This window comes from Ammodytes marinus (assembly GCF_949987685.1).
Source record: "Ammodytes marinus genome assembly, chromosome: 13".
NCBI classification, from domain to species: Eukaryota; Metazoa; Chordata; class Actinopteri; order Uranoscopiformes; family Ammodytidae; genus Ammodytes; species Ammodytes marinus.
Genome location: NC_137217.1, coordinates 15432755 through 15458680, shown reverse-complemented (window position 1 = coordinate 15458680; position 25926 = coordinate 15432755). Strand labels below are relative to the sequence as shown.

At 42.4% G+C, this 25926-nt stretch overlaps 2 protein-coding genes across 6 annotated transcripts in view; both read left to right on the top strand.

The window, feature by feature from the left end:
* Window positions 1-1647: 1647 nt before the first annotated feature.
* Window positions 1648-9127, top strand: serinc2l (serine incorporator 2, like). Its single transcript, XM_080039148.1, has 10 exons — window positions 1648-1750; window positions 2595-2756; window positions 3143-3330; window positions 3471-3550; window positions 3696-3833; window positions 4030-4199; window positions 4771-4861; window positions 6409-6559; window positions 6667-6876; window positions 7425-9127. The coding sequence occupies exons 1-10, from the start codon at window positions 1712-1714 to the stop codon at window positions 7561-7563; spliced, it is 1368 nt and encodes a 455-aa protein (XP_079895274.1). The 5' UTR covers window positions 1648-1711; the 3' UTR covers window positions 7564-9127.
* A 4301-nt stretch (window positions 9128-13428) lies between these two features.
* The window catches only part of hivep3b (HIVEP zinc finger 3b), a 46046-nt gene continuing 33548 nt past the window's right edge, over window positions 13429-25926 (top strand). For 3 of the 5 annotated variants that reach the window (XM_080039366.1, XM_080039362.1, XM_080039364.1), the window contains exon 1: window positions 13429-13669. The gene's annotated coding sequence lies outside the window, so the exon portion shown is untranslated. Of the gene's footprint in view, window positions 13670-15225; window positions 15330-25926 lie in introns of all 5 variants that reach the window. The other 2 variants (XM_080039365.1, XM_080039363.1) reach the window with 1 other exon arrangement.

Here is a 25926-nt window from a genome sequence, read left to right as displayed (position 1 = left end):
CTGAGGGTAGTAGGTCGAATAATATCATTAAACACAATTTGCAGTTCAGCCGCACTATTAAACGTACTATCTCAGTCCCCATCCGTCATCATTCATCCTAAACAAATAGACAGGAGATGGGTTAATATTACAAAGGATCTTACTTTAGTTTAACTGCCTCATATATCAAGCCACCAAATGCTTCTGTTGAATCAACTATCCCTCTAGTAGTGGGTATAAGAAATATACAGCTAAGTAATGTTCAGGCTGATTAGATTACACTGCTGCTGTTGCTGTGGTACAAGCTGGCATATTGAGTCAGGTTACATTTAATTCACAAATGTAGTATAACTTAATTCTCTCCATCTCAGGATGTTTGATGTTTGCTTTAATGGAAAATGTGTCCTTCTCCTGTGGAAGGACATAGTGAACATGTGTCAGTCCCACCACAAGGACCTATACGTGTTACTTTCCTATTATCAGATGATTGACTTTTGTTCAATCTGTTGAAATGTGAAATATAGTTTAGAGGAGCTCATTCAATTGGCACTGGCAGTAATGTGAAATGGTGGTTAAATGCTGCCACCTCGTGTTGGATAGAAGAATCAACATGACAAGCATCTAAAATTGCATATAAAACTACTGTATGTCTGTAATAAATATGTAAAATATAATTATTTTAACATTTTTGATGATTCAGTGAGGTACTTCACTGATAATATGGAATATATTCTAAAGGCATTTATAGCGACATACATTTTTGTAAACAATAATAACAAAATGCTTTAATAGAATGTCAATTTAATTTGGATGTGGATAATAGAGTTATCGAATCAAAAAAGCTGTTAGGTTAGTCTAATGTCAGTGTATTATTAAACACAAGTTACTTCATTGGGGCTGATTTATGTTCAAAGATGGGATTCGTTTATTGTTTTTATATCTCTGTCTGTTGCAATGGTCACGTTGTGATTTGGGGCTGCATTCAGCAAAATTCATCATTTTCAAGAAATAACTCAAAATTTGAATGTAACATTTGTATAATTGTTACTTTCAATGTACGGCCAAATGAGAGATGTCCAAGCTGATTTGTTGTGCTTAGCATATTAATTCTCAATGCTCCTACTTGCTTGATAATGAATTGAGTATTATTTGGCACTGAAATACTCCCTGTGTTCAGGCTAGATAATAAAGGAACTATTAATAGCCCAATCACCATTGGCTCCCTGCTCTGCAGGTGCACTACAAACAGCAGAGGCTTTGAAGAGGCTTTGAAGAGGCTTCATTCGGCACCTGACAGGCTCTCTTCTTATGCATGTAGCCTACTTTTAAAACAACAGACATTGAGTGATCCTGAGTCAGAGGACAGATGGTGTTTCAAAGTCCCCACATTTATTGGCTCCATATTCTCTGAAGGCCGACTCTGCAGTTAACCAAACAACACTATGTCCAATCATCATCAGCCTATAAAATGCATCACATGGTTTGATTGTTCATGATGATTGTTCCGGTTGAACAGAAAAATATTCAACCTAAAGGACTAACATTTACTGGACACAGCATAGCCTACTAAATGTTAGGTAGTAGGCCTATGTTATGTTGAAAAAGACTTGGGGTGACGTTTATTTTGAAAAGCAGACTAGCAACTTCCGACCTTTTAGTGTGCTTTCCGGTGTCTTCCCTACTTTACAGGAGCAGGAGAGGCTACGAGTAACTTCAGTATTTTAACGTAAACATGGGGGCTTGCTTGGCCTTGTGCTCCATTGCCAGCTGTGTAAGTATCCAATCTTAATACGAATATTACCTTAGATACTTTCAGAAAGCTTATAGTTACACTCGTCGCCCTAACGTTAACCTAATTCAGGAAAACATAGGTTAGCTAGGGTTTTAGCGTACGTTAAACTCTCGTCAACCTCAAAACGCTTCTATTATAACCCTATAGTACTTTATTCAGTGGCTTTACCTCAATAAATAACTGAACTGGACACTTAGCTTAGCTCACCAAGCTAGTGAATCAGCAGGGCGTAGAGGGAAGGAGGAACTGTCCACACAGGCCGTTTGCAATACTCATAATACGTTTGCACTGCCGATACAAACATTTAACCTCAGTAGCCTATATCAAAGGCTCTGGGTTTGGCTGATTCAACAGTAGCCTTACCTTAGAAAAATTAATCAGTCTAACTAGTGAAGTCGATGTCTAGTTTAAGATGATAAAAGTTGGGTGGTGTCTGTCAGTCTTTCTCTGTCTGGGCCAACTGTCAGGTTGACTGTGGACATCATAAAAGCTAGGGGGCAGTTATGCTCTTGGTTTTATTGACACACTAATAGGTCCGTGTTGTGTATTCAGTATGTGTGTCAGATATGTGGGTTATAATGACTCTTGCTTATCGACTTGGATCCTATATGGGCAATTACCTGGCACGATAAATATTTAACCTGTACAGTATTTCCGTAACGAGTATCTATTCAAGCCTGGCATTCTGACGTAGCAGTGGAATACAATCACTTATCTTGTCTTGTCTGTTGTAGTTGTTTTTTTAAACCTGCCTAGAGCTTTAATTATTTTTCTTTATTCCCCCCCCCCCCCTCTCATTTGCCAATGTATTCATCCCTGGCAGGCCTCATGTCTGTGTGGCTCAGCACCATGCCTTTTGTGCGGCTGCTGTCCCTCCTCTAACAACTCCACCATCACACGACTGATCTTCTCCTTCTTTATGCTGCTGGGGACAATGGTGTCTGTCATCATGATACTTCCTGGAATGGAGGTGGAGCTCCGTAAAGTAAGATGCCTGTGTTCCTCTTAATGCAATTACATTACAGTCTCGAGGTTGAACCTTTTGATCTCCTGAACTGCAGTATGTGTTGTTTATCATGCATGCTTTTTTTTTCTTACTTATGCCATGATTTGGATATTTCCTCTAGTATCTCAGTGGCAGTGGTTGTGATGACCAAGTTAAAACAGAAACAATTCCATGTGATTCCCTGAGACTGGATAGTTGTTATACTGTTATTTTTTCACAGTAAATTGCAAACCTGTAATAAAATGTGTCCTCAGTATTGTATAGTCACTCCCTTAAAGTCTTGTTAAAAAATTCTGTTACATATTCTTTCTAGTAAATACTTTCTAGATAAGCTTAATAATTTTTTTTTTTTTGCTGTTTGGTAGATCCCAGGATTTTGCCAGGGAGGAACTGCTATACCCGGTCTGGAAAACCAAGTTAACTGTGATGTCATCGTAGGCTACAAGTCTGTGTACCGTATGTGTTTCGCCATGACCTGCTTCTTCTTTCTGTTCTCCGCCATCATGATCGGTGTGCGTAGCAGCAAAGACCCACGTGCTGGTCTTCAAAATGGGTGAGTGCTTCTTCTTTGTTTTGGCAGGGGCTTATATGGAATACATGTGTTCAGTGATGGATGCATGTATTTGCATGTGCTGCTACTTCCGTCTCTACCTCCCATACTCATGGAGGGCTTTGTAACTGTTTACTTTGCAGGTTCTGGTTCTTCAAGTTCCTGATCCTGATTGGGATTACAGTTGGAGCTTTTTTCATCCCGGATGGAACATTTAACACAGGTACTACTGACAGGCTCTGTTGAATGACAGAAACAGTGTAGTATATTGCATCTTTGTGTGGACACTGACTTGTGTGCTTCGGGCAGAGGAGGAACATTTTTAGGAAGCTCTATGAACTGTGTCCGTTTCCCTTTCCCATTCACAGTGTGGTTTTACTTCGGAGCGGTGGGATCTTTCATCTTCATTCTAATTCAACTCATTCTTCTCATCGACTTCGCCCACTCCTGGAACAAAGTGTGGGTAGGAAATGCTGAAGATACTGACAACAAATGCTGGTTTGCAGGTACAGAATTCCCTAGAAGAGAGTCGTCGTTTCTTGCCATGTTAAACTACATATATTGCCCAAATGAATGAATAACCCTTGACATAATGTTTGACTAGATTAAGACAAATATGCTCTTCTGTCCATGTCAGGAGGACATTATTACACCATTGGTTTTAAGCCACTCGTTTTCATGTGTGTTCATGTACATTTCCAGGCCTGCTGTCGTTCACCTTTATCCACTACGCCCTGGCTTTCACTGCTGTGGTGCTTTTCTACGTTTACTACACACAGCCTGACGACTGCACAGAGCACAAAGTCTTCATCAGCCTCAACCTTATCTTCTGCATCATCATCTCAATAGTCTCCATCCTACCCAAGATACAGGTACAGTGTGGCTCAGTCCGAGGTCATGTCCATGCTCATGTAGATACATTTCAAAAACACTTTTTTCACCACTTCATTCCAACATTTTCTAAATCAAAACCACACCGAAGACTGCGTTTGTTAAAAAGACTTTCTAGAGTGGCTAATTGGGGATATGTGGTGTAACGAAACTCAAAACTAAGAAATGGTTTGAAGGAACAAAAAACATTTCCTGTTGTTTAGATATTTAGAAAATAACAACAACTCCAAAAACGAATGTAGCCCTGTTTTTAAAAGGATTAAAAAAAAACTTTCACATTTATCCGTCTCTTGTATGGACTTGGCCTTGCTCTTGTCCTTTTTGAGAAAATACATTTTGTGCTTGAGCAGAAGGAGTTGCCGTTTCCAGTCAATACAATCTAATGTGTATAAATAAACATGTTTTTCCCCTGATTTTTAAAAGACTTGGGTCCTTTTTAGTATTAATTGAGGTTTGAATAGATATACTGTCCGAATACAGTTCAAGGCAGTTTACCCTTTAGTTTACATTTTGTCCAATTCATTTAGTGTATGTTTGTGCTGTTTGTCACAGGAAGCCCAGCCACACTCCGGCTTGCTCCAGGCGTCTCTCATCTCCCTCTACACCATGTATGTCACTTGGTCTGCAATGACAAACAATCCAAGTGAGTCTCCTGTTGTTTTAAATCTACAGGTGCAGCTCTACTCTATAGCTTTTGCTTGAAAGCTAAATTTTAATCCTGCTCACAGTTTTCTTTCAATAAATGGATTTGCTGATTATCTGCTGCAGAATTTTGATCATACTGGTGAGTTTACCACAAGAATGGTATAGGGCTTAAATAATAGCTGCTTTCTTCGCTAATAGTTAGCACGCCTTCCTTGCCTCATATCAGGTGATCTGCATTTCCTGAATTGCGTTAACCCATTGATGACTATGGCAATCTAGGATGCATGTCCTTAATGCCTGAGGGTTTTCTGAAAAAATAGTACGAATTGTCAAGTCTACCAAAACCTTAATATCTAAGCCTGTGTAGCACATAGAAACATGAAATAAAATACATTTAAAAGTTAAGGTTCACAGCTTTTATTTAAACATGCTCGCTTTGCGCTTACAAACCAACACATTTTTCTAAAAATCTTCAAAATTAGATGGGGGAGAAAAAAAAGAATAAATAATCTAAAATATTTAAAAATAATGTGCTAAATGAAGTTAAAATCCTGGTTCTTTTTAGCATGTATAGTAGTGACTGAGTGTACAGTGGAGGGATAAAGATAAACAGATATAGGAAGGATGAGATAGCTTTATTTTATAATTTAGTTCAGTTATCACTGGCACCATAAATCCGACTTCCCAGTACAACTGGAACGCAGACTGACTCTCGCTGTCGGGAGCCGATCAGCTGGTCCAAACGGCTGTATACCACGGAGATGAAAACGAAACTGAAAATTAACTATCGCCTGGCTGGGCTGTATTTGAGTTGGAGTAGCAAAATATAGCCTAAATTATTAAATATTGTTAATAAATAGATGCAATGTGTTGTGTGATTTGTCAGTAGTCTATAGTAGGCCTAAATTCTGCGCTCCAAACGCCACTAACCGTTCTGTAATGCACTATCGCCGACACAGCTGGCATATTTTTTTAATTATTTTTATTCATTTATTTATTTTAATTTTTTTTTATTGACCTGATTTTCGACAAACCACACAATTTTTGGGTGGTCAAGTGGTCTTAAAAAATCAACAAAACCCACCTCGTGTATTTGAACCAATGACAGTGCATTCTATGCTGCGGACGCCATGCAAATTAGATAAAGTAACAATGCTGTGCTACGCAGCATCAGGCAGGAGATACAATGTGGCATTGTGCAGCAGCCGTCATCAATGGGTTAATAGGCACACTTGTGGTGATCGTAGGGTTTTTTATTTACACGTAGACATATGAGATCCTTTTACACTCAATAAAATGGATCTCTGCTATCCCACATAGAGTTGGATTTCACCTTTCTTTAAAAACAAAATCAAATAATCCTTGCCATCTCTCTTGTGTTACACTGGTGATATTCACGTACTTTTCAATTTTCTTTTTGCTAGATATGATAGACAACAGCTGCTGAATGTATATTGCCAAGCAGATCCAGTTGCTCACTGCATAATGCTGATTTGATTTTTACAACCTATTAAAATGTCTAACATTCAAACTCTTATGTCTTAGATCGAAAGTGTAACCCCAGCCTGTTGAGCCTAGTGTCAAACGTCACCACGGCTGAACCCTCTGGTGAGGGCACTCCGGGTGTGGTGCAGTGGTGGGACGCTCAGGGAATTGTTGGTTTGGTCATCTTCATCTTCTGCACTCTCTATGCCAGGTACAGTCGGTTTAGTTAGCACTGCCACAACACCAACTGTATTTTATGCTAATTATTAGACATGTACATTTATCATAAACCTCTCTCTCTCTCCGTCTCTTCCCTAGTATCCGCTCGTCCAGTAACACCCAGGTGAACAAACTGATGCAGACAGAGGAGGGCGGGGGGTCGGGTGGTGAGGGTGTGGTGGGAGAAGATGGCATACGCAGGGCCGTGGACAATGAGGAGGAGGGAGTCACTTACAACTACTCCTTTTTTCACTTTCACCTCTGTCTGGCTTCTCTGTACATCATGATGACTCTGACCAACTGGTACCAGTAAGTGTCTCGACTCTTTGCCAACTGTTTGTTGAACATTTACAAAATAAAGACCCTATATTGTCCAACTTTAAGGCATGGTCGGCCTTAAAGTTGGAGAATATAGAATATATTTTTACAAGACGGATAGAGATGATTAATGTTTTAATGTTGTTTTTATTACCAATCGGACCGCAATTTAACATACAGTTCTTCAAATGTGTCATTGATTGTATCAGTTTAGAGACAAAATATCACTTTTAACCCATGCTTTTTATTGCTTCTGAGATGGCCCTTGTGTTTTGAAATGAATAGCTGTCAGTACTAGTTGAACAGGAGTTGTAGGCCTCCAGTATGGCCACCAGAGGGCGCATTACGTCACCTAAAAGTTATCCAATACAGTATTTGAAAACAACTTAGATGCCATTTTTTTTTTCTAAAAATAATTTCTTATCACTCATGGGACATAATGTGTGAAAATAATGTCTTGTGCATTTTAGTACGTGACATGATAAGTAGATTTTTTTTTTTTACTGAATTGTACATTTCCATCTGTGTCTTCCCTTCAGACCAGATACGAGCAGCCAAGCCATGCGGAGCAGTATGCCAGCCGTGTGGGTGAAGATGAGCTCCAGCTGGCTGGGTCTTGGGCTCTACCTCTGGACTCTCATCGCCCCTCTCATGTTCCCTGACAGGGAGTTCAACTGAGCACACCTGGTCTTCTAGCTGTATTTTTTCTTTTCTTTCCTAGTGTTTTAAGAGAGTGTGAAGGGTGCTATAAATGAATTTATGAAGGATATTATAAAAAGGAATAGCATTTAATTTGTTTTCCCCACTTTTTCAATTAATTGCCTTTACTGTTATTGTGTTTCCGTTGTAATTCTGTGATGATCACTACTACAGCTCTCTGAAAGTGTAAGTGGATTTTTCTAGTTAGCCAGATTGATGATGCTTTTGGCTACAAGCAGTTATTTCTCTTTGACGGAGAGTCGGCTTCATAAGCAACTCCTTCCCTACTTTACACCCAATGTGGTTGTATGACTGAATAAGCTTCATTATCATTTTGGATGAAATTGAGTTAATGAACTATCACAGCAACAAGACACTTTGTCAATACATGGAACATTTCTATAGCAGATTCCCCTTTATAGAGAGGCTGTGAGATGAGACTTCTCTGATTGGCCAGCTCTGGAATGCCCCCGATTAGCCAGACTGTTTTTAGTGCGGGGGGATCAGGGGGGGGAAACCCTCCTCGGGAGCCCCAGAGTGAGCAGAGTGTGAGAGTCAGATAAGACTAATATGACGCACCCTACCAATCGAAACAGGGCATCCCGTACTCTGCTAGGCTGCTTGCGAAGCATACATCATAACACCTTGAGCCAGAGAGTCCAAATAGAGCACCAGTCTAATCTGGGCTTTTCCCTGTCTATGGTAATTCATCTGTGGTGATAAGCCTCTCCATGAGAGAATGTGTTTGGCCTTGTACAGCCAAGTAGGACAATCTGTACCAGTCTGTTTGCAGCCGGCAGACATGTATTGATCCACAGCCATCTGCATCAAGTGATGTGCAGTGGTACGATTCAGGAGGTGATGGCGTGAACTCTTCACTTGCTATGTTCTCCCAAATGCCATTATATCCAGAATGATGCTGAGCATGTTGTCGCATTAGGAAGAATGGGATTTTTAATTTCAGTGCTGATGAATTGCTGTTAAATGGTATTGACTTCCATAGTATGCTCTTGCTTGTGATGGTGGTACTGAAATTGTATACGTTATTTAGTGGTTACATCAATTTCATGATAAACAATAGTTTGTACATGTGGATTTTTTTTTTATATAATACTGAAAATATTATCCTTTGTCTATGTATTTTTCCTTTAGCACATTTCAGTTCCCACAAATGGATCGGATTCCCCATTTCTCTTGCTGCATAGGAGTAATGTGATTCTTGTGATGTAATCATTTTTGTACATTAACTTTTGCTTATGAAACATTTCGGATTGATTTTACATTTGACCATTATCGGCCTTCTAAAGAAGACTGTTTATGCGCAATGGCTAGTGTTGGATCATAATGTATAATAATAATATTTCCGAACACTATTAAGTGCCTTCCTGTAGTCCTGCGTTTCAAGAAGTATTCATCACTTATGCTGACGTGCCCACTATGCCTTGCATTACACGTAGTGAGTCATTGCATGCTGTAAGGCATATGGCCTATGACAGGAATTCATGTTGTATTTACTGTAGAAATGCTATTTTTAATAAAGATGTAAATCTGTCACTCTTTGTCTTGAAACATTTATAATGGGTGTTACTGATTGTACATAACCTCATTATTTTACATCTCCCCTTAGTTGACAGTATTGAGGTGCCATAGTTGGGAACTAAGGAGGAGATGCATCAAAACATGTCTTCTGTTACTTGGCTGAAGCATAGTGCATTGACGACAACCCAGCACAAGCAAACCATACGTGTGACACATTGCTTCAGTGGAAGCACTTCACGTCTGATGGATTGTCTTATTACTTGGCCTCACTCTGCTACAATTCCCTGTTTGCTGCTTGAACTCTGACACCGTTCTCTCCAGCAGCAGTCGTGTGAGTGAGTAGGGGACTCGTTCACAACAGCCACTCACGTCTTGACCCTTTGTGGGTGTTTGCTTTGCCATTTAACTTCCTGTGACAGGTCCAAAGCTAAATCAAAAAGCAAATGAATTGTGTATCCAGTAAATAGTAATCATAGCTCCTGAGCCTCCTGCCCAAGATTCCACACCCTTTTGGCCTAACTAACTGCAGTAACTCTGTCTGACTTTCTCCCTTATGCTGCTACAGAGACAGAGCAGGGTTAGTGCGGCCAGTGCTTGCAGCCTCTCTGCTGTGTTATTTCCTTCTTGCCCGGCTGGCAGACGAGGGGCCTGTTGGTTTTGGCTGCCACAGTCACTAAATCCAGTTGGCACTGTCTGGAACAGTTCAGGACACACTACCTCCTGTCGACTTCCACCCTCCTCCCTCCCACCACACCAGCCTCCCCTCTCGCTCAGCCTATCCATGAGAATCCTGAGTTGATGGATTATGTCACAGCTTGGTCGTAAGTAATGAACGCTCATTTCCTCTGCGTGTAGTAGAGGGAACAAAGACTTCACACGCAAGTGTAAACATTAGAAAACAACTGTGAGAAAAAAACAGTGAAACTATTTAAAAACAGTAGGCAATGTTAAAAATGCAAATGGGGGGGGGGGGGGGGGGGGGCAAGTCTTGTGCAATCATCATTGTCAAATGCAAAGACTCTGCAGTAAACTCAATTCCAAAGCGAAAGATGTGATTTTAGTCCTATATGGAACAGGCACCCTCTTCTTAATCGTTTAGCTTTTACTGCTCCAGCCAGCCCTAACATTATCTCAATCTATCTTTATACCGTGAAAGAACTGCCCTCGCCCTTGTAAACTTAACTTTTTTTTAAAAGTATGTCTCCGTCTGTTATTGAAGTATTTATCCAGTTAAAGTACCAGGCTTGGTCTAAAGAGAACATACAACAGTTTGCACTACTATTCCACAAGTCCCATCTGAAAGGGAACAGCTAACATTGACTGAAAACAAATTAGCCAAGTGTCATAAATTGCAAATGTATTCCCCTTTGTTATCGTCAGGTGTGCAAATGTGAACCTGGTTTTCCTCCCAGGATAGATAGATGTAAGGCAATCTCCGTCTTCGGCCATTGGCGCCGGTGTCATAAATCCCACTTTAATTTCCTGCGTTATCATCAGACACAATTTGTCGCTGTAATAAGAGATCAGAGGTTGTAAAGTGCTGATTACTAACCACTTAGTGAAGCTCTGCGGCCATGCCTGGTTACTAGGCACCCTGGGACTTTCGATTGCAGATTGACTGAAACAATGGTTATGGCTAGCAGTCAGCTGTCCCTGGCATTGTAAATGTCAGTATTTAGCAGCATTCTGCCTTTACTTGTCAGGAGAAAAGGTCAAATGCCCCTCTGATGTGACTCTAGTGTGGTTGTGTTCAATTAAGGCGCCTCTTTAGATTTAAAAAAAATTTAGGGACTCGTGCCAAAAGTTTGCCTCTTCAGTAGTAAAAAAAAAAGCTTAAAATGTTGACCTCGGGTACACCATAGGGAAAACTGAACGCCTCACATGCCTCCTGTATGACCTTAGGGCAAGTGACAGTCCTATTAGCCTACCGGTTTAAAACACTGCTTTGAATTTTAGAAAATCAAAAATTGGCACTTAGGCACGTTGACCAAAAGGGCCTGCCTGTGCACGCCACCGGTCTTCCATGATCCTGATCCTGAATAAGCATTGTTTTGTGACTGGATATGTGCATTCATCCACCTCTTTGACACAATGATTAGAAATGCCTGTCTGAGGTGTAATTAGGTTTCAATAGTGGTATCCAGGCCCATGAAATGATGTGCTGCATGCAGTGGACCTAATTGAGTTTGAGCCCTGCTGGCATACTGCATGTTCACTGGAAACATTTACCCAACATTAAGCCCCAATTAGGCTTTTCAGGATGGGATACTTGTTGCTGGATGATGGGAAGTGGAAAGATGCTGATGCCTTTCAGTGACATGACTGTCCCTCAGGCAAGGAGCGAAATCTGGGCAATAATAGATCTGCTAGTTTCAAATCAGTTCTTCCAAATTTCAGGGGTTCCCTCATTTTGTTCGATCGCTTCCATTTACTCACTCTGGTTGCAGTGCAATGCAGTCACTCTCTCCTAAACTGTATGTGTGTGCGCGAGCGCGTGTGTGCGCGCGCGCGTGCGTGCGTCGGGCTGTCCTGTGCGCATACTCGCCCCCAACTCAGAGGAGTAGCTAATGCAGTTATATAACAGTGAGTGCAGCCGGCGTCTGCTGTGAGCCAAATGCCAGGCCAGTCTGGTTACATAAGCCTGTCAGAGTCATATTGTGGCAGTACGGAGTGCTCACACCACAGCGTGTCCCCGGCCGAGCTCCTTCCGCCGTCTCCTGCTCCGTCGTCTCTCACTTCTTTTCCCGCTGTCTTTCATTTGCTTCCACACCTCTACTCAACTCCCTTCATCCCCCCCTACACTCCTCCTTTCCTTCTTCTCCCTTTCCTCCTGAGCTGTTAGCTACACGGGGAACAAAGAGACTCGACAGCACGCTGGATGCAGATGCAAAGACAGCTCTGAAAATATGATACAAAATAGTGGGACTGTGAACACTTATATGCATATGTTGCATATGACAACATGTTTCACTCCTCCTTATGCACCAGTTTCTCCACAACCAGACACCATGATACAGACAAGTATTTCAACATTGAATTGTCCTCATATGATCTTTGAAAGCCCATGAGGTGTGCCACAGGTCACCACAACCTGTGGGAGCTCTGACGTTCACTGGGCCATTGGGGCACAATCTGATCTGCAGGATACCAAGGAATGCAGCAGTGTGACAGCGAATAGCACTTGCTACCCACTGTAACTTTTACTTCATCCGACCCGCAATCGCTCCCCTGCCCTCTCTAAGGGGCAAGGGATAAAAATTAAAAGGCCCCCTCCTCCATGTGAACAAACATAAGTGCCCAACATGCTGACAACCCCCAGATACTGAGAGGAATATTAGTTTGAGCAGAATTAGGTGACAAGCATGCACATAATGTAGCTCAAATGCCCCTCTCTGATTAAACCTTAGGGGGAAAACAGAATGTGAATGTGTGCCATCAGGGCATGTTAGATGGCCAACAAATTAAGGTAGGGGCTCCTCCTGTGAAACTAGTGTGCCCCATGGTAGAACAACAGCTTCATTTTTGCCCTGAGGTCACACCAGAGGGGCTCCGGAGCTGCTCAAATTCCCCTTCTATGACCCCTTGGCAAATGTAAAGTCCCATTACCCAACAGTACAGGTTAAATACAAAGGATAGAATACAAGGCAACTTAGGCATTCTGAACATAAAGGGCAGTTGTTGTCGCCCCCTGCACCTCTCCTGTGAACACCACTGCTCCTCTACCCTTGTGCCCTCAGGTATGAGGGAGTCAGACATGCTGGGGTCATGAGAACAGCAGATAATTCACTAGGAGCTCTGTGATCTGTGCAAAAGGGATTGAACAATGCTGTTGGACCTGTCAACAGTTCACACAGTCATCCAGGAGAAGTGAATTGATTTGCAGCCTCAGATCCTGACCTCCATCATATAGCCTATTGTGTGCAAGATGCAGTGTCAGCAACACTTTAGGTAGGCTGGTCATTCTTGTGGTGTTGGAAGGAATGTCCTGGTAGTGTGAGCCCATGGAAGTGAAACAAGCTACTCCTGCTCAATCAAAGGGGGAAACTAAGGTAGGCCTACTTACACCACCTCAGATCAGGTTCGAAGGCCTCTCTCACTCTTCTCAAGTCTCGTCGAAGCGGCTGCATGAGATTGCCTGGCTAATTACAATTAATAGCATTAACCAGGAACTAATCCTTTCGACCAATCGCCGCCGCTGACACCTCGTGATTATTCATGAGGCGGTGCTCGACGCGCCGGCCCACTGGTGGAGGCTGAGAGGGGGCGGCGCCCGCCGGACCTGCCGTGCGGGGTGGTGCTGAGCAGCGGAGTGTGTGTTCGCGTAGGGCGAGATGTTGTTTTGTTGTGGCGATCAGCTGAATGTGGCATCGCTGTCCGGTCTGACACAACAGTGGGAATCTCCCAGAGCACCTCCGGCTCTCCCTCCACAGAGACGCGGGCACCGAGAGCAGCTCCCAGCGGCGCAGCGCAATCCAGGAAATGCGGACTTCTTCTGGCCCTTTCGCAACGGGATAAATGGCTACAGCACACGCACTGTAGCAAGCTGGTAATATCAACCGTCACATTATTGCCTGTTTATTACTTTGTGTCGGTGGCGTAGCGGTAGGTGTCACGGTTGAGGCGTGACGTGTAGTGAAGTTGAGTGTCATGAAGTTGACTGATGTGAGAGTGATGATGGGCTGCATGCAGCGGACCACGGCGGAGCTCAGTTCGGAGGTGTTCTGAAGACAGTCGCGGTCCAAACTACTGCGCGTGCAGCGGTGCTTTGGTGGGGCCGCTGCACAGACACAGCTGACAGCAGAGTCCCAGCCGTGTATCGCCTCGTTTGTCCTTGATAACGAGAGAGCAACAGTACGGACTGACAGTGACACACGCAGGCTATACGCACAAGTTTAAGATTCACCATCGGGCCTTTGAACTTATCTGTGACGGGCTACACCTACACTTGCCAGATTTCCAAGGGATGACATCATGCTTTTGTGCTCAGTTGATCCGCTGTTACATGATAAATGGTTAAAGGTTTACTCTCAAGCTGTAGCCAAACACCCACATTGCTTCAAGTTAAGCCCATCTTTATTAAGGCGGTTTTATTGTCAGGGTTCCCACAAAGGGATCACCTTCACACAGCCAGGTGGAAAGGTAAGACTATTGTGGAATAACCTGCATGCAGACAATTAATTAGTGGCTTTTGCTAACTTTGCTTAAAAATGTTTCCTTACATTTATTTCCATATACTTGCAGGGTACTATCTATCTATCTATCTATCTATCTATCTATCTATCTATCTATCTATCTATCTATCTATCTATCTATCTATCTATCTATCTATCTATCTATCTATCTATCTATCTATCTATCTATCATCATAGAGAGTTTTGACATAAGGCGAAGCCATTACACCTTTCGTGCCTCTTTTGAGCCAGTTTCGCAGAAAGCTAGGTAAGGATAGCACTTGATGTGCTGTTGCTCTCTGTAGATGTAGAAAACTACAGTGGTGAAGATGCAGCCAACCTGCCCCTAAGCCAGGTGCTGCTGCTGACAAATATTGTTTCATATCAGTGGAGGTCTAATATCTCGTCAATGCATCTCCACGTCCGTCCCGAAGGAATGTGTTTGACAAGAGGACAATAGCAGCATGTACTGCAGTGTCCTCGCCTTGGCTATGGGTTCTGTGCTGTGACTTCCAGCACAGAAATTCAGTAAAGTGTCAGACCGTGGTAGTGAAGTGGGGGGTGAGTGGAGAGAGGCCAATATGCAATTATTTCTTATTGAATCAGCACAAAGTGGCAGCCTTACAGTGCTCCTGCCTGGCCTGGATCAAGACCATGTGGTGCTGGCTGAAGAAAGGAGCTAGCTCAGCAGGCACCCAAGGAGAGGGCTGCTCCGTTTCCTTTGCACATTTCCGAGATGGCTTCACCTTGCAAAGCGTTTGATTGCTCAAAACGGGAAAATTAGTTTTTTTGTGGGAAAACTGCTGTTTATGGTTTCGTAAGTCAGTCTTACTTTGATGTTTATTTGATACCATTGCAACCTGGCTGAAATGTTTGAAGGACCAATCACAGTGTTTTAAATCTGGAAGTAAATGTGCTCTTGTCTGTGTAGGTCATGGTCGTAAAACCTGTTCACATGCCACTCGACAGTTTAGAGGCGCCGATTCATTGGTATTCAGTATCCCAGCTGTGGACTTGCGCAAGGCCTTTGTTCAGGTACAGTAATAACACACACCCCTGTATGCCTACCCTGGCCTTATGTCCATCTCTCGCACTGACTCAGGCATTCAGGTGGTTGCACCAACATGTTGATTGGGAGAGAGAGGTTGTGTGGAGGTCCTGATCAGAACTTCAGACACACACACCTCACCTTCAGAAAACAGGGTTTGATAGGACACGGCCACGCTGGAGCGAAGGGATCATGGGGCAGCAGAGTAAAAGAGTGACCGTTCAGTCTGGAATGAGTTTGGTGTTACATGGACGGTGCGATTAGCGTGATTCTTCAGAGACAAGCGAACAGGCGCAGTAGTGCTGCTCACGCATGACTGTCGGCTTGAAGGATAAAACAAAGTGTAAGGTGGCATGTACGAGCATGTTTTGAGGTTTCGTTTTCTCTGTAATAAGGACGGCATTGTTATCAGTCTCTGACAAGAGAAATAAACACACACACACAGACATACACATACAATGGACACACACACACACACACAGGCTGTAAAATCATGGTGACTGGTGGACACAACCTTTTCATGTCCCTGCTGCTGGTCATTAATCCTGTTCTCTGAAGCACCCGAGAAGAATAGACCTACTGTAGTGCTGGGAGACGAGAGTGAACCAGGAACAGGACCTTGGATACACACTTGCACTACACAATGCAAAATGGAGGCCAGAAGTGCCAGGCAACTTCACAGATGCCCCACCACCCTAATAATTATATTGCATGCTCCTAGTTGCAATGAAAATTTGTTTTATATGATCTTTTTTTATTATGGTTGTTAAGTGTTATCACGTTGTTTAGTGTTATCACGTTGTCTGTTATCAGTGGTTCTGTCTGTCTGTCTGTGTGTGTGTGTGTGTGTCAAGGGGTTTGCAGTTGTCAGTGTCTGGCCTCGACCCAATCTCTTGCCCAGTCCGTTGTGTTGGCTGCCTCTCCAGATGTGTGTGTGTGTGTGTTCCAAGCCAGGTTATATGTAATGATATTTATCGGACGGTGAGGTACATACATACAGGGTTTTTGTTTTTTAGGGAGAGGGGTTACTCATTGAAACACTCCCTTGATTAACACACAGTTAATCATTTGCTACTTGGGCACAGTCGGTAGCCGAGTGGAATGTCGAGGGGTTTGCTGTTTGCAATGGCAGCCCTCCTGCAAAATAGGCAGCAAGTTCACTACGTCACAACAAAACTTTTTTCGCCAGGCCACCATATCTTATTGTTACAGGGTTTTACATTGTCCATTCTTCTCCTTTTGTATATGTTATATTATATGTACTAGTGAAGTGCCCGTAGGAAGCAGGTAAACAAAGAAAGATATTAGACAGTACATTTGGCTGCTATCATTGATGGCTAATTTTTACACTGTTGAAGGTTATCGGACACAAGGCCATTCAAGGTGCTTTACAGATGTAAAAACAAAATACATCAAGTATAGAGCACACATTAAAAAAAAAGCGAATGAGAAACATGAATATAAATAAAACATAAAATAATTAAAACATTTAAAAATAATAAAAATTTAAAATTACAGATTAAAATGGAAACTGTAAAGTCTTCAGACCTGATTTAAAAGAGCCGAGTGTTGAAGCGGACCTCAAGTCCCCTGGAAGTTTATTCCAGAGCTTGGGTGCATTCAAACTGAAGGCTGCCTCTCCCTGTCTAGTCCTTACTCTGGGGACTGTCAGTAGCCCAGTCCCAGATGATCTGAGAGCTCTGACTGGTTTGTAAGGGATCAGCAGGTCAGCGATGTATTTAGGCCCTAAACCATTTAGGGCTTTATAGACCAACATCAATATTTTAAAATCAATTATTTGAGTGACAGGAAGCCAGTGTAAAGACCTAAGAACTGGGGTAATGTGATCCACTTTTTTGGTCCTAGTGAGGACTCGAGCAGCAGCGTTTTGAATTAGCTGAAGCTGTCTGATTGATTTTTTAGGAAGGCCTGCAAAGACACTATTACAGTAGTCAAGTCTACTAAAAATAAATGCATGGACAAGTTTTTCTAAGTCCCGCTGAGACATTAGCCCTTTAATTCTTGATATATTTTTAAGGTGGTAGTAGGCTGACTTAGTAATTGATTTAATGTGTTTTTTTAAATTCAAGTCTGAATCTATGACTACTCCAAGATTTCTAGCTCGTTGTGTGCTTTCTAACATAACAGATTTAAGCTGTGCGCTGACTTTTAATTGTTCATCCCTGGTACCAAAGACAATGACTTCAGTTTTGTTGTTGTTTAATTGAAGAAAGTTTTGGCACATCCAGTCATTGATTTGTTCAATGCACTTACTTAGTGCTTGAATCGGACTATAGTCTCCTGGTGATATGGTTATGTAAATTTGTGTGTCGTCTGCATAATTATGGTAACATAATTTGTTCTTGTTCATAATCTGAGCTAGTGGGAGCATGTAGATGTTAAACAGAAGAGGCCCAAGAATGGAACCTTGGGGGAACATGTAATATTTTTTCTCTCGGATGTGAAATTGCCTATTGATACATAGTAGTCTCTGTCCTTTAAGTATGATTCAAACCAGTTTAGTACAGTTCCAGAAAGTCCAACCCAGTTTGCTAGTCGATCTAGTAATATGCTGTGGTCAACTGTGTTGAACGCAGCACTGAGATCCAATAAAACTAATACAGAGCTTTTGCCACTGTCTGTGTTTAGATGGATGTCATTGAGGACTTTAACCAGAGCGGTCTCAGTGCTGTGGTGTTGACGAAAACCTGACTGGAAGACATCAAAGCAGTTGTTCATTGCCATGTAGTTATTTAGCTGCTGATAAACAGCTTTTTCAATGATCTTGCTTAAAAATGGCAGGTTAGATATGGGCCTATAATTGTTCATGACTGATGTTTCTAGGTTGTTCTTTTTTAGGAGTGGCTTGATGACTGCTGTTTTCAGGGCCTGTGGGAATACACCTGTCCGAAGGGACATCTTGACAATTTCTTGGACATCTGAGGCCATGCAGTTAAAAACCGTTTTAAAGAAACCTGTGGGTAGAATGTCAAGGCAACAGGAGGAGGAGTTCAGGTGTTGTATAATGTCCTCAAGGTTTTTCTGGTTTTACATCAGTTGTATCAGTAACTTACTTTGTAGAAGTTGGCTATAGAGTAGGGCAACATTCCTTAGTGTATTGTGTAAAGATAACCACAAACTAATTCCATGTGTTTTGTTAAGTGAAATGAAACAGAAAATGTGTTAATTAATTAAGTGTAATTAAGCCTAAAGAAGAATCGAGGTGTACAGGTGTTACCTATACAATCTGTAAATCAGTAAATGGCTGCACTGTGTATAAAAGGAGTCAATGCTGCACGCCAAGACAACATTGTCAACTCCATTACCATTACTGTTAGGTATTTGAAAGCTAAGACAGAGTTTGGATAACTGTCAATTAACGTTAACGTGTCAGTAGCAGTCAGCTGTGTGTGTGTGGGGGGGGGGACTCGTGTGCGCGCGCGGGCGCCTGCATCCGAGACTGTGCTGTCAATTAACGTTAACGTGTCAGTAGCAGGCAGCTGTGTGTGTGTGTGTGGGGGGGGGGGACTCGTGTGCGCGCGCTCAGTGTGTGGGAGTGGACTTGTGTGCGCTCGCGGTCGCGCTCGGTGTGTGGGACTTGTGTGCGCGCGCGGTCGCGCTCGGGCTTTCAGTTTAGATTTTAAACGGATAGAAAACATTTTGGGGAAGCATCCGAGACCGTGTTGTATTATTACAGTGAAAATAGTGTAAAGTGCAGTCTTTACCACTAAAGCGGGCAGGTGAGGAGTTGTTGAGGAAGTAAGGCTGTGTCGGTCTGCTGTGTGTGTCCCGCTCGTCAGAGGGAGGCGGGGTTTAGTCGGCTCCGTGCGCACGTAAGCTACTATTCGCCAGCATGATATACTGTAAATATGATAACATCTACAACTTCAAAATGAAGGATGAAGGATGCACACCTTCGTGCTGTGCGCAAGCAATATCCGGAAGCTCATGCCGATCTGACTAAAACTCAGAGAGATATGCGAGCCACAGACACACAGACAGACGTTTCTTGCTTTATAGATAGATTTATCTATTTGTTTTTCTTCTTGTTACAACATGTTTCTTTTTTGTGCAGGTGTTCACTTTCCCACTTTCCACAGTGGCCAGCGTTGTGTAATATAGTGATTGTTGCAGTGTGATTGTGGGCTCGCCGCTGCTAGTGGTGCTTACCACAGGTATGTCTGGAGAGGGCTCGGCCAGCTGGTGTGGATTGTGTAACACCTGGTGACTGCCCCAAAGAAGTGATAAAAGCACATGTAGTAGCTTATCACTTACTGGATCAAAAGGAATTAAACCTAAGCTCTTGAGACGGTTTGGGCATATAGCTCTTAAGTAGGAAGCAGCCTATGAGGCCTTAAAAGATAACAATAGATGTGCACCCCTGTGTGTGTGTATTGATCAGTGATGCTGGCGGAAGTATTATATTTCACCAGTAGATCTCTCCACCTCTTCCAGATATCTCTCTGGTCGCACACTGCTCTCCTTGTTCACAGATCACAGTCCGCAGCAGGTGTCTGTTTGCTCAGTATTCTGGGGGGAATGATTGACACCTGCAAAGGTAAGCTGTGTATATCTGCTTCACATGTGTTTCTCGCGTAGATAGGCCAGCATTGTGCCTCTTCCATCAGGATCTGTGTCAGTGTGTCTTCTTGAGCGTAAACAAAATGTGTCCTCTCCTCTCCTCATTCCTTCTTTTGTTGCCTTTCTTCTCACCTCCCCTCTCCTCTTTTCTACTATATCTTGTCTTCTTTGTGTGTAAGTAACTGCAGTTAAGGATTGGAAGGGGATTACTGCTCTGCAGGAGGGTACGAGCCGAGGGCTTTGGAGGAAAATCCTTCCAACCCTGCCGCTGATCTTCCAAGCAAATCAAGGCAGCAGGCAATGCTCCAGTGCTAGTCGCCCCAGCCATGTCGCTAAAGCTCTGAGCAGTTGAGCTAACACCTGGAACCCCCCCCCCCCCTCTAGCTGCACAATCCAGATGTGGTGTGTCTGTCTCATGGTGCTGTCGGTCTGCAGCGTACCATATCCAGCTCTGAGTCAAGCTCTCTTACCTACTGTGCCTTCATGCTGTGTTGTCTTACAGGGAGGCATGCTCCTTTTTCATCCTTTGGGCCATTCTTTGCCGTGTTATCCATAATCTCATATACAAAACATCTGAAAACATGATATATCTAAAGTAGCTACGAGGAACTTTCAGTTTTTGTTGATTCAAACAGCGCTTTTTGGACAAAAGCGGTAGTGTTTTCTACAAAACCAGTGCCCAAACTTATGCTTGGCGGCATCTTTATTTTTTAAGGAAGCAAGTGATTGAGTGACCCCCGATGAGGTATTCTAATTATATGTGACTATGTAAGATTGATAATGGTAATATGGCCATGGTGAAGCAAAGTGAACTTTGATTTGTTTAACTGTTCCAGTCTACCTGCCATAATTTGTTCTGTCTAAGTTCTCAAGAAATCTATATATATATATATATATATATATATATATATATATATATATATATATATATATATATATTAAATTTTTTTTTTCATCAGAGGAAACATTAGACTGTTTCTTAAACATTTAAACGTTCCTCCTAAAAAAAATGTTTAGTGATAGTGTGTGTGTGTGGGGGGGGGTGGGGGCATTTGTTATTTACTGCATTGTCCCTGTAGGCAAGCTGTGCCCTGACATTGTCAGGTAAGGTCATATAAAGAACACCTCATTTTAGATGCTGTTAATTATGCAGGAGTGTGGTCGACTGACATCACTTGGGAAGGTCATTTGCTTTTCACCCCAATAACCACACAAAACTTTACAGATTTTGGTCCGTGTGGGTTGTGTCAGGTAAAAGTGCTCAATGTTGCTGTGGCTTTTGTGATGCCATTGATGCCATGCTGACATCCTGTTGGAGGTTTAAAGTACCTTTTTGTAAGGCCTCGTGTTTGCCAGTTGTCTTCCATCCGATGTCAGTTCTCACTGTAAACAACAAGTGTATTTACACAAGTTGTTTGTGTACTCTGTGTAGGTATGTCTCTGTGCATGTTTATATATATTCTGTGACTGCTTATGTTTACAAAGTTTTTGCTGATGCCTCCATATTGCGGCCCCTAAGCGAGGGCGTCTGTTTCGCCTAATTGAAGGTCAATATTTGCATGAGCATTCCTACAAACAGCTTTCCTAGCTTGGTCTAGACAGGACACATAGGGTACTACTGTGCTTCAATAAAAATCAGAGTGTCGGTCATAGTCTAGTCTAGCACTGCCAGACCTATCTCTCTACACTACACCACATTTGTGCATTGGAAAGGTCTTTCATAGCCTGCTGTTATTCAGCAAGATATGTTTTTTTGGGTTTGTAAAGAGTGTTTCCCTAAACTTCTCAAAGCACAAATGTTCTCTTGCTAAATGCTACTGGGGAAACGAGTCTGCGAGAAGTTGTGCACATGGCCAATTAAATTCAGCAAACGTGGGAATTTTTTCCTATTTGATAATACATTTTCTCATAGAGACCGGGTCTTTGAATACAGCAACAGGGACTGGAAGAGAGAAAAGAGAGAAAGCAAAACACAGTAGTCAGTAAGTGAGGCTTATATATTGTCTAATGTTCTAGACATGCAGTAATTTCCATTCCTTTTTGTTTAATATCATATATTAGCAGTGTTTTGAAAGACTAGCTACAGTGGCATAATTCCTCCTTATGAAGATCATGTCAGCATTACATTTACTTACACATAGCACACTTTCACTGTTTGTGCACACTCAAATTATTCTTTTTCAATGAGAGATTATTAGCAATTTTACAGATGTGTTTTTGTTTCAGTGGTTGCTAATCTGGTTGAACATTTTGAAAACTCAAATAGTACTCAAGTACAATGCTATGATAACTAACCATATATATAAAAACGTGCACGTATGCCAGTGTGGCTGGGACTAGAAATTTGTTCCACTCCTTCTGTGTTACCTATACCGATCTGAGTGTTTGTTTAAGCTTTTCTGACTCTGGGTTCAAAACCACATTTGCTATTTCAGGCATAGTAATCCTTGTATGAATGTCCCGCCGCTGAGTTCGTCCACCAGCCTTGTTGTCAAACAAAAGGCATGACAGAAACAGTCATAGGTGAATCATGTCAAGCAGGATCAAGGTCCACAAAGCACTGACGTAACCTTGTGTCATATTTGTCACAGGGGATTTCCAGTTGAAGACAAACTCTCCGGTTAGACAGATATTGCGGCTCAGCATGAGACGATCTTTTGGGAAAGTTATAGATTGAAGGTAGAGAAAGCAGTTGGCTATTGTAGAGGGTCTTCCACACAGAGCTGCTGAAACTGAATACCCCAGTGAAACATGAGAAAACAAACAAATGATTGAGAAAAAAACAAGCGTGTGCTGCTGCGTCACGGGGGCTACATACTTACCATCTGCTGCTCAATGCACAAGCCCTGGATTTTCTTCACTTTCTGAAGAGATGCATTGTGGGTGAAATATAGGGGGACAGGGACAAACCATGGGGACTAACACATGACAGTCCTGCACAGTGGGGCTCATCCATCACTATTTTATATACTGCACCTGCTTTGATGGAATCTGCAGTGTATCCCTCCATGTGCTGGGCTTGAGGCACAAAAAAGTGAAGGTTAAGTAATTGGATATTATAAATCTTCAAATTAACCAGGATTTACAGTCCAAACCAAGACAATGTTTTGACTTTGCTATTCTTGAGTCAGATGTGTTAGAATGAGTTCTATTATGCAATCTTCCCGTCCTCAACGACCTCAGATAGTCAGCAGCAGCCCTTGTGTTTGCACCCAGGTAGTCCCCCACCTCCTCTCCTTTTTCCCCCAGCCATGCACTGTCAGCACTAGGGAGCGAACCCATCTTTGTCACTGCAGACATGGCAATGCACTTGTGCAGGCTCTGAGGACAGGTTGCCGGGCCAGTGTAGATGGAGGAGGTTATGGTCCGGTGGGCGCACGGTGCTTCTGGTGTATCTCTAGCCCCATGGTGAAGGCCATATTTCATTATGACACCTGCTCCCATGTAGTAACAACATCTGGTAGCACGTGACCATCTGAGGAAGATAGAAGGTCCAGCTCCCTTGAGTCCTCATCCCCGGGACCCAGGACCCTCTCTCTCTATTTCTTTGTGTCGGAGGGTCCAAGTTGTTATAGAGTTTGGCTTGCTTTCTGAGGAAACTGATTAGGATTCTCAGAGAGTACAGTAGGTGGAGAAGTGGGGCTGGGTTCCCACTCACTAGGGTGTCCATTACTGTGGGAGTGCCTAAATTACACAGAAGAGGGAGATCAGGAGAAACCCTACTGAGAGGTTTTTGGAGCGAGAGTGGGAGGAAGGGAGGGGGGGGGTTGTTGTCGTGAAAGTATAATGTTTCTTTGTCAGCCTGGGAGATGGATGGACCCTCCGGTCTTGTGAGAGCAAGCTGTCCCTGATGCTTAGCCAGCAACAGTCGTTCTTTCATTGGTTATAGTTGTGTGTTTTGGCTTTCACGATTGGTCGTGTTGTTATCGGCATTACAGATACACAAGTCATAGGTTGGGCAGCGACTGGATGTCTTTGGAAAGGCTCATGGTGGAAAGAGGCCATGTTTTTCCTGGAATTTTTCTTCCAAAATTGTCCCCCTTTGTTGCTCAGCCGTACAACTTAGAGGCTGTAGTTCGCTTTGCGGGTTGTATCAGTGTTTCATCCCATCAATCCGTGTAATGCAGTGTTTATTGCTTTTCTTTGTAACCACGGAGTTATCAGATTATCCTCAGTGCATCCTTTTTCGTGGTGAACATTTATTTTCGTTGTATTCAGCTTCTCGTCAATCAAGTCTTAGTCTCCCAGTCTTTGTGACATTAAACAGGATTGTATAAAGACTTTCAAAAAATGTATCCCTCTAAAACGAGTCAAGGCCTTTAATCAGGGGGTCATAAATATTGATGTATTTATTGTATCATATTGTCAGTCTTTTTAGAAATGCTTGCAGGCTGGCTCTAGAGATTGTTGCTCATTGTTAAAGTTGATTCACATCATTGGACAGACTTTCACTATGGAGTTGATGATTTTGGTAATCCCATGACCCTAGTGTCACCATGGGATTGACATTTTTGCAATATCAAGTTAAACGTCCAAATTGTCCATTATTTTGAATTACGACTGGCCAAAATATCTGCCAAACTAACATTCCCACCATCAGCCTCTGCTGTGCCTAGAGCTAATTAGCAAATATGAGCATACTAACAGGATAAACTCAAATGATGAACATAGAAAATATTACCTCTTAGACCATCATTATGTTAGCATTTTCACATTGAGCACATTAGTATGCTGACATTAGGGTCTGGCTAAAAAAACTGCTTTGCCTGACTGCAATATATGTGTAATACAATCTGATACTTTGGGTTGTAGATACTCAACAGTAGCGAGTAGAGCATTTTTCAAACCATAATCCCATAGGAAGGTTTCTGTTGATGTCTCAGAGTGAAGGCAAACTTTGTGCAGCCTACGTCAAATGACGTATTTTCCAACTAAACAACTTCTGAGTCTTGCCAGACCACAATGAGTACAGTGAAAACTGTGGGCTGACAAGACAGGTCTGGTTAGACCCGCCAAATGTGATTTTGCTTGCTTGTGCGTATATGGCCGGGCATGTCCATATGCTGTATATGTGTGCGTAACTGCGTATACACATATATAAATGTGTGCAATATAAAGACGTTACATAGTGCGAATGTTTTGTAAGATCTTGCAAAAGTACATACATTCTTTTCAAGCATTGATTTTATTTCCCTCCATGTCCCATACGAGATACTGTTTCACGTTTGAACGATCTCTTATTAAGTGATGGTGTGAAAACTTCCACAGTTTAACCACATAAGTTTCACCTTTATAATGTGATACTGATCTGTTTTTTTCCTGGATTGGGAGCATGCTAACGTACAAACCTCAGCTGTGGAGCTCTGTCATTTTCCTATACATCTTTCACTTTGTTGCATTTGTTCAGATGCTGGGTTAACTTTAATGGTATGCACAGTTTTCTTCAATTTGTAGTAAGACTGCTTCCAGAATGAAAGTTATCCTAACCAGGCCCCAGATTAGATTTCCTTGCACTTTAGAATTGATTTCTGTTCTCGGTTTAGCAGCTCACTGGAGAGCACATCTTGCCATTTGTTTAAATTTTGTGGGGTTAGGCTTATGACTTCCTCATCTGCTATTTAAGAGGTATATAAGCACATTTCTATTCTTCAAGGGAGTTATTCTGTTAGCCCATCTGTTGTAGCTTTTGCTAAAGTAACTGCACATGTGGTAGGCTAACTGTTTAATTTCTTCGTCGCTTCACTTGTGGTATTTCTACAACAAGCAGCAAGATTCCATCAATGTCCTGTTCTTGCCCCCCCCCCCCCCCCCCCTTTGCAGATGCAGCTGTTCTCAAAATAATGTGTAAGATTTGATTGTCCATAATCAACCTTTATTCTGCCAGGAGAAACTGAGTAACTGAACTTGTCTGAATATTCAGCTACTGACCACAAATCAGTTGATGCGCTTGCTAACCACACATCATCCCGGTTTAGGAATGACATATATTCAAACTTAAATTGG